General features: G+C 37.1%; 1 protein-coding gene across 2 annotated transcripts in view; it reads left to right on the forward strand.

Annotated features, from left to right (window-relative positions):
- ELP1 (elongator acetyltransferase complex subunit 1) overlaps positions 1-6,071 on the forward strand; it is a 76,136-nt gene extending 70,065 nt beyond the window's left edge. For both annotated transcript variants that reach the window (XM_072604403.1, XM_072604413.1), the window contains exons 34-37: positions 1,264-1,391; positions 1,911-2,065; positions 3,236-3,314; positions 4,016-6,071. In XM_072604403.1, coding sequence (XP_072460504.1) covers positions 1,264-1,391; positions 1,911-2,065; positions 3,236-3,314; positions 4,016-4,083 — 430 coding nt within the window. In that variant the 3' untranslated portion in view covers positions 4,084-6,071. The remainder of the gene's footprint in view (positions 1-1,263; positions 1,392-1,910; positions 2,066-3,235; positions 3,315-4,015) is intronic.
- Positions 6,072-9,169: the final 3,098 nt, after the last annotated feature.

Here is a 9,169-nt window from a genome sequence, read left to right on the forward strand (position 1 = left end):
TGGGTGTTTGCTGCAGCTGCAGCAGAAGTTGCAACATGCAGTAGTGAAAAGAGCCCTGATTTTAGAAACAGAGAACCTGGTTCTGCCATTAATTTGCTGTCTGGTCTTGGGCAAGTCTCTCATTACTTCCAAGCCTCAGTTTCCCCATCTGTAAAATAAGATGTTAGAACTAGATGGTATTGAAACTCAATCTGAATAATACTGTGAACTCTTTAAGGCAGCTAAAGCCCCCATATCATATCCTCAGTTACTATCTTGGGACTTAGTTTCTCATTAGTTTTTTTCCATATATATATATATATATATATATATATACACACATATAGTTGTTTGAAGATAATTTTATAGAAGGAAAAACCAAAATTGTTGTTAAGTTAGTTCTGCCTTTTCTTCATTACTCCTGTAGTTGTTGTCCACCCAAAAATCACCACTTTGTTCTCCCAGGACAGATAAAAAGTCTTTAGCATTCATTTCAAACTATTGCTGGATGAATTTAAATATTCTAATAGTATTTTATGGGACCTTCATCCTTTTATATTCATCCACAGTTACTTGGCCTTGCTGCAGTTTGCTTAGTCAATAAATTCTCCCCTGTTCAGCAACTTGCCTCCTTTAGTTATCTCCCCATTATGGTCCATGTTGGAATCATTTTTGTTCATCTTATCAGAAATTCTTTCTTGAGAGCATCCCATCCCTTTTAAACAAACTTCCCTTGTAGAATCATAGACCTATCTTTTTTGTGAAATCTGATCTCTCTGAGCCTAGGAGTTAGGTTGGGCTATGCCTAATATCCTCCTTTCATCTATTACAGATAATAAGATCGTGTAGCCACTTCTTCTCCCGTGTGTGTGTGTGTGTGTGTGTGTGTGTGTGTGTGTGTGTGTGTGTGTGTGTGTGTGTGTCACAGAGATTGTTAAATAGCAAAATATGCAAATATGCTCTGTATCCAGACACAAAGGGATTCTGATTTTAAGGGAGGCAGCAAGATGCACAGGACCTGACTTTAAATTCGCTCTTCTACATACACTAAACTTTTCTGGCCCTCAATTTCGTCCTCCCAGTGAAGAATCTGGCCTAGATGACTTTAAGATCTTGTCCAATTCTAAATCTACCCCAAATTTAAATCTCCTTTAGGCATTTTCTTCCTTAATAATGGGTCTCAGTCATTTATGGATTAGTCACTACCATCCCACTCTATTTAGGTTCTTTAATTCTCCCATGAGAAGTTCTCCTTTTTGAAACTAATTTCAAATCTCCTATTAGGAGATCCTCCAAGAATCGCCGAAAAGCAGAAAGAAAGAGGCACAGCCTGAAAGAAGGGAGTCCACTCGAAGACCTAGCCCTTTTGGAAGCCCTGAGTGAGGTGGTAAATAACATTGAAAAACTGAAAGGTATGTTCTTGATGCCAAATACATTGGAAACTAATCCTTAGGAGGAAAGTACTTAGTTTTCTGGACAGACTTACTGGCTGACAGGAAACTCGTAATAGACACAGTATCCTAGCCATAAGAAACGGGGCTTTGCACAAAGAAGGAGCCATTTTTGATGCCCTTATGAAATGGCCCTGACTTTGGAGTTAACATAGCTCGTAGGAATGAGCACTCCAAAGCAATGAAGACTTCATCCTAGATTCCTACAACGAGCAATCAAACTTGAATTCTTAACACCACCACTGAATTAAAGGAAATCGGCGGAAGGGTCGATTAAGCCACAGTATGACTGTTTCCCATGAAGGAGAACCACTGAAAACTGCAGTTTGTGGTTTGGAGGAGAGGAATGTGTAAGGGTTACAGCTGCATTGCATGATATTGTCTGTATTCGCCTGTGACCCCTTCAGTAATACTGAAGGGATGGAGGACGCACTTACTTTTTCTTAGGCCCTGATGGCATCTCAAATTGATTCTCCCTAGATGAGATTTACCAGCTTTTAAAAGTACTCTTTCTCTTCGAGTATGATAAACAAGCAAGAGAGTTACAGAAAATGTTTGGGGATACTCTGCAGCTGATGGAAAGTTCGCTCCCAGAAATTTGGACCTCTTCCCACCAGCAAAGTCCAGCTGTTCCTGTAAGTTTTCACTAACTTGATTCTCAGAGATCACATAATTCATATGTTGCATTGCTTTGCTTTTGAACTTTCATTTTATAAGTAAGGGGGTTTATGGTTTAGTTCTTTTCTTTGAGTTACCAAAAATAAATTTCTTTGGATTATTTTTATATTGGTAAACTGACTGGTAAACAAAATAAATCCAAGAAAAAAATCCCAATTAAAAAAATAAATAAAAAGGGACAGAATGATGAATTCTCTCGCCTATAAAGGGAAGGTTTAAAAATGAACAAAATGGGATACATGAATACTCTAATCCCTGAGACTTAAGAACTTTTTGGTTTTCTAATCATTTTGACGTATTTTGTGTGTGTGTGTGTGTGTGTAGGTATGACCTTTGAGGTAGGTAGAATTTTAGTACCTTACAAATTAGAAAACAGAGCCTGAAAAAAAGGTTAAATGAATAACTTGCCTGGAACATGCAGCAAGTCTTCTATTTTTATTACAAATGTGACAGACATCATCCTGAATATTTACAGAAAGGAAAAGAAAAAGAAGATTGTATATAAGTCCAAGATTGATCATAGCATTTCACAGAATCACAGAATTTGAGAGTTGGAAGGGACCATCTTGTCCAACTCTTACCCAAAAAGAATCCTCCACTATAAACATACCTAACATATGGTCATCCAGCCCCAGCTTGAAGTCCTCCAAGAAAGAGGAACTTTTACCAGCTTTAGAGGCAGTCCATTCCACTTTTGGGAGTTCTTGAACATGTCTTCTTCCTTACTCTGGGACCAGCACTTTATCCCCTTTGCTATGCTCACCAGGCCATGAAAATGACAGAACACTTATTTTTTGTTATTAGCTCTAATGTAACATCATTTAGTGAATTACCAGCAAATATTTTTTTGCACATACGTATACAAACATAGGGTTCAGATCCTCAAAATCAAAGCTTTTTCCTATAGTAAGGAAGGATTGAAAGGATTAAATAAAGCCAATTTGTAGGAGTTCACACATTTTCATTCCCCTGAGAATTGTGTGGCTATGCTGGCAAAATGTCTTGGAGAAGCTCTGTCCATATTTATCTGGTAGATCCTTTGAATGCTGTAAACAATTTGTGCCCACAACAATAAAAAAAATTTCTTCTTGAATGTGCTGCCAATAATATTTCTGTTTTCTGCTTAGGTTACAGGTCCGAATTCAACTGCCAACAGCATCATGGCTTCTTATCGGCAACAGAAGGCTTCCACTCCTGTTTTCCAGGGTTAGTTTTTCAAAGGAATATGGATATGTTAGTAAGCTGAAGAAAAAAAGCTTTATATCATTTCAACTTTCTGTTCACTGTTTTCATAAGTTCTTGGTTTTATATTGATAAGAATATGTTTCACATTCAAATCAAAATCCATTGTAATAAACTTGAGGATCATTAAGAGTATCCAAATTCCTTGATTATATTAGATTTAATTGTATCAAATTTGAGAGAGCTTTAGAAATGTAAACTATCAGCCAAAAACCTCTTGTTAATTCAAGATTTTACATGGAATCAGATTAAGGCAGTGTCAGTGACTCTAGGATCTTGTTGCCTCCTGAAGTTGGATACGGTGACTTGAGGAAATTGGAAAAATAACCATAGCAGGTCATTGGGAAGAGGACAGAGTGCCAGCCTCACCACCAAGTTGTTGTTTCTTAGTGTTGAACCATTTAAATGAGTATTGTCTTTCCATCATATGTACATAAGGGAAGTGATGGGTTGTTCCCAGGAACATCAGGTCTAACCATTTCTGATGAGACACAGAAAGTGAGATCAGCATCATTTATTTCCTTTCCTGTTAAAAACCTATCCACCAGATGTTGAAATGTGGAATTTCATGTGGGTCTTAGAATCCACATCTAATTTCAGCTCCTCCCACTCAAGATAGGTGTTATCTTTCTGTGTGTCATTCAGGTTTTTCTGGTTTTTTTCAGGTGCAGAACTTTTCATACCTCCGAAAATCAATAAAACTATCCAGTGGAAGCTGAGCCTTCTGGAGTAGTTCTCACACCGTTTGCAGGTGCTCTTAGGGCAATTAGGAATATTTTAAACTCTTCTCAGTGTTTTCCCTTCTCTACCTTGAGGTCCTAATATCTGAACTTTGGAGAAGAATAAGAGGAATATCCTCTGAAATGACTGTTACTTTTTGGGTCAGACCTTGGCTAACACCTTAAAATTATTTTTTTTCAAAGTCCTCATCTCTTTTTTGTCTTATGTTATACTCAGTTTTTAAGTTACAAGAACCTTATTCATGGTGTTATTAAAAGTTAGTGACTGCTGTTTAGTACAGTAATCAGGACTGGCTTCTCTTTTCACTACATTTCTAACACAGTGGCAGATCACTTAGTCTTCTTTAAAATGAGGATGATCCCTGCTTCCTACCTCATAAGAATATCGTGAGGGCAAATAACTTCATGGCCGTGACATGCTTGAAGTTCTTGATGAAAGGCAATGTATATGAAAAATAAGCTACCAGTAGTTGTATCACCTAAAGGTTTGTGAAAATTGATGATTTGTATGTCTTTTTTCCAAGTTAACTAAAGCAAGATAAAAAGTTTTATAATTCCATTGAATTTTTAAGCTCTCCTATTTATCAGTTTTCACCTAGTTGGCAATTGTTAACTTTCATAAAAATTTCAGGTTGTACCTTAACAAATAAACTTCCCAATGTTTAATTTTTACTTCCTATAGTTAATTTGTATATATGGACTGCCTTGATATACTGCCTTCAATACTTTTTGCTAATGAGATAGCAGTGTTAGAAGATTGACTCAAATTGAAATGCCTGTAAAATACTGTTACATTCACAACAGAATTTAGCAGAGTGCCTCCATAGCACATATAATGTAATAATAACTCCTAGTTCTCCAAAGACTATTTCCTTTTATTAATATATCTTAGGTAGAGTCTCAGATACTATTTTGTTTTCATTATTGGTGTTCTGATTTCCATTCTATTGTTTTTGACAAATGGCAGATTTTTCAAGATGTTTTTCTTTTGTTTTGAGGAAAGAAGTTGTCATTAAAAGGCAGAACAGTGTGGGAATACAAATGCAGAGTGACAGTATAGTTCATTCTGATTGCTTGATGGCTGTTATGTCTTGTCCAAAACCTTCCATGAGCCGGCCTTTATATGAGATAAAACCATAAAACAACCCATCTGCAGGTCTTACTGATTACAGAATATAAACCACCAGGAAATCCTATTTCAATTACTCTGAATAGATATAGAATATTAATATGAGAATATTTATACCCCTACTTATCTTTGATGACTTTCTGATATATCTCTAGTCAAGTTTGTCACACTTGATAGTGCTTTAAGCAAATTATAAAAAGCAAAATTTTAGCTAGAGCTTGGAATAGGAATAAAATATTTGCAGAATTTTGCTTCCTACAAGCCCTGTAACAAGTAGTATTCACACTATTTACGAGTTGAAGATAGAGTCTGGGCTCTAATAATTTGGCATTTGTTAAGCACATACTGTATTTTGAGGCTTTGGAAAAATGTATCCAAAAATTAAAAATAGCCCCTATACTTGAGGAATTTACATTTTACTAGAATCTCAAAGGTGTTTTTTAACTGCCCAGAACACTGCTAAGAATACCAGATCTCTTTAGAATGCTGAGACTATGTCATTCGAAGAATGGCTCAGCAAATTGTGGTTCATGATAAAATGGAATATTATTATGCTGTGAGGGATACAGAGACACATGGGGGGAAAAGTGAAGGGAGCTAAACCAGGAAAAAATGTATATGCACAACGATTCCAACAGTGAAAAACAGAAAAGATAAAAAAAGATTCTATTATTATAATGAGCAAACTTGGACCTGAAAATGGGATATGAAAATGTGCCCCCCCTCTCTTTGGAGAGGAGATCCATAGATGTGGAATACTGCATGTACTGTGGCGATGAGAGATATATTGAGAAGTTAAAGTGATGTAAAAATAAAAAATGTCAATAAAAATGTTGAAGTTGAATCAAAAAATGTATGTATATACATATATAGATATACACATACAATGTATATAATCAATTTATAATAGTCCATTTCTAAAAAACATACTAACATAATACCTAAGTGAATTGCCCTACCTGCATGAGGTCTTTCCCTGCTTTTCCAGCACCACCACCACCACCACGCTCACATTCCCTTTACCTTGTCCTCCCCCCACTAAAAAAAATTTACCTTATATTTAGGATATAAACTCCATGTGGATGTATATATTTTTTTTATTTTTAGCCTGGCACATAGTAGACACTTAAATACTTCTTGACTGGTTGAGTGAATATAAGAAATGGGAAGAGATTGACTAGGGTGAGGCATGTTGAGTTTTTTATAGTCCAGTCAGCCCAAGAAAGATGCTAATTTCAAGTACAACAATGATTCCCTATTGCCTACTAAATAAAGACAGTGTTCAAGTTCTTCCATAATCTGTCTCCGAACTATCTCACTTTCTCTAATACTATTTCTCATCATGTACTTTGTACTTCAGCCAAACTGGATCCCTCTTTCTCTTCCAAATAAATCCCATACTGTCTAATGTGCCTTTATTCATATTTCCCTAAGCCTGCTCACCTGTTATCACATGCACAAATACACATATTTTTCATCCTATCTCTGATATATTGTTTTCCTTCAAGACCAGTAAAATGCTACCGTTTCCATGAAGCCTTCCCTAAATCCTTATTTGAAGTGAATTCTCCCTCATCTCAACATTTTGCCATCCCTCTTAAGCATTTAGCATATTCTAGTTTTAGTTACATGTATTTGTATACATTTCATTACTTCTACTAGATTGTAAATTCTTGGAGAGCATGAGGAACATGGCTTGCTTATTTTTGCATTTCTAGAGCCTAGTATAGTACGCTGCACATGTGAATGTTTAATATTTTTTGGATTAATTTACCTTGTGAGAGACAGTGAAACCAGGAAAAAATTATACAAGGTGACATCACCTTAATTTAGAATCATTAGCTAAAGGGATTGCACAAAGCAAAAAGGGGCCCACAGGAGGTAATGTTTGAGGCAGCGTCCACTGAACAAGTCATAATACCAGGATACAAAGGCAAGAATGAAATGTTCCCTGCCTTCCAGCAGCTCACATTCTGTTTGAGGAGAAACTGTATATCTAAATGAGCATATGCAAGCTAAAAAAAAAAAAATACAAGGTGATTTTGCAAGAGTAGTCACTAGGATCTAGGAGGATCAGGAAAGGTTTCACGTAAAAGGTAATATTTGAGGTGAGCTTTGAAAAAAACAAAGAATTTTATGAGGCAAGAGTATGGAGGGAGAACCTTCCAGCCATGAGGGACAGCCAGAGTCAGAGAGGGATGATGTAGTGTTGTCAGCAAGAAGGACAGTTGACTGTCCTAGCGTGTAGAAGGGAGTAATGTATACATTAATCTAGAAAGGTGGGTTGGAGCCAGGTTGTGAAGGCATTTAGATGCCAAACAAAAGAATTTATATTGGATCCTAGAGCCAATAGGAAGGTTTCAGAGTTTACTGCAGACTTGTTGGCATCTGGGTGGAGAATGGTGGAGACAGCAGTGAGAACAGTTGGGACTCTACTGCAACAGTATAGGTGAGAGGTATTGAGTGTTTGAACAGAATAATAGTGTGAGCAGAGAAAAGGGAACAGAAGTAGAAGCTGGATGTGGCAAGTGCACAAGAGATGGACTGAGAGGAGTGCTGGGGAATAAACCTGGATGACTGAGGGATAGAGCTCTTAACAGAAATAGGGAAAGGATGAGATGAGCAATGCAGATGGTAACTCATCCATGCCTGCTCATACACTAACTCAGGGCACCTTCCACTGCCATGAGAGGCTTTGGGCACAGGATATGAGTACGTAAGGAGATGAGAAATCATTTTCCCAATGACACCTATACAGTAAATGTGGGTACCTAGGTCTGTATTTAGTTGCAAACACCTGAGGCGTTGATGCTTGGCAGTCAATGGTAAGAATGGGGGAGTGGTAGATCATGAATGTAGATAATAAATAGTGGGGTTGTGTTAGAGACAAGCATTCGGTTGACTGTCATGGGAAGAGTGAGATGCCATTTACTTTCTCACTCTCCAATTGGCCTGTCTTGAACCATCTTCCCCCATCAGTTGTAGTGGCTTCCACCTTGGAAACCACTACTGTAGATGACCCTGAGCAGTAGCAAACTGCTCTATATGATTCATTTTCTCAGGAGTACCCTGAATTTCAGATATGTGAGAGGCAGAGCCGGCTTATCCCACTCAGGTCTAGATTTCCATTAGATTTCATGAATTTGGCCCTTTATTTAGTGAGGGAAGAGAAGCATTACAACCAAATAGGGATTCTAGACCAAGAATCAAATGCACAAATTACTTGGCTCTAGAGTAACCAAGCCTAGATAATGTTTATTCCTACAAAATGTTTCACTACTCTGGAACACCTAAGAACATTTCCAGACTTGGGTGAAAAACGCATAGCAGTAGAAAATGCTACAATTTGGGGCCTTCTACTTCAGCAACACTAGTGCAATTATTTCTGTGTATATCACCTCCTTAAATGGTTTCAAAGTGCCATGAATTCAAAGCCCATGCTGCCATAGCACTGAGTCTGCACCTTAGCATATCCATAGCAGGCATTCACCTAGGTGTCACAGAATATTAAATCTAAAGGACACCTTATAGGTCCAACAGTCTAATTACAAATAACAAAAATGGAAACCTAGAAATAATATAATTTGCCCATGGTTAGTAGCTTTTTGAAAGATGGCAGGGATTGTGTCATATACAAAATCAAAGATCACAGATTTAGAACTAGAAAGACTTTAAAAGTTATTTACTCTGGTCTTCTCTCAATTTCTAGAAGAGGGAATTGAGATTCAGAGACATTGAATGACTTATCCAAGGTCTCACAAATAGAAACCTGACTCTAAATCTAACACTATTTCCACTGGATCACACTATGTCTCCCATGGTACCTTACCCACAGCTATTTAGTATATATTTACGGAATAAATTAATGAATAAGTGACATACATAGATCTAGGACTAGAAGAAAACGCAAGACCATGTAATCCAACTGATTATACAAATAAGGAAACTGG

The sequence above is a fragment of the Notamacropus eugenii genome, chromosome 1, assembly GCF_028372415.1.
Source record: "Notamacropus eugenii isolate mMacEug1 chromosome 1, mMacEug1.pri_v2, whole genome shotgun sequence".
In the NCBI taxonomy this organism is placed as follows: Eukaryota; Metazoa; Chordata; class Mammalia; order Diprotodontia; family Macropodidae; genus Notamacropus; species Notamacropus eugenii.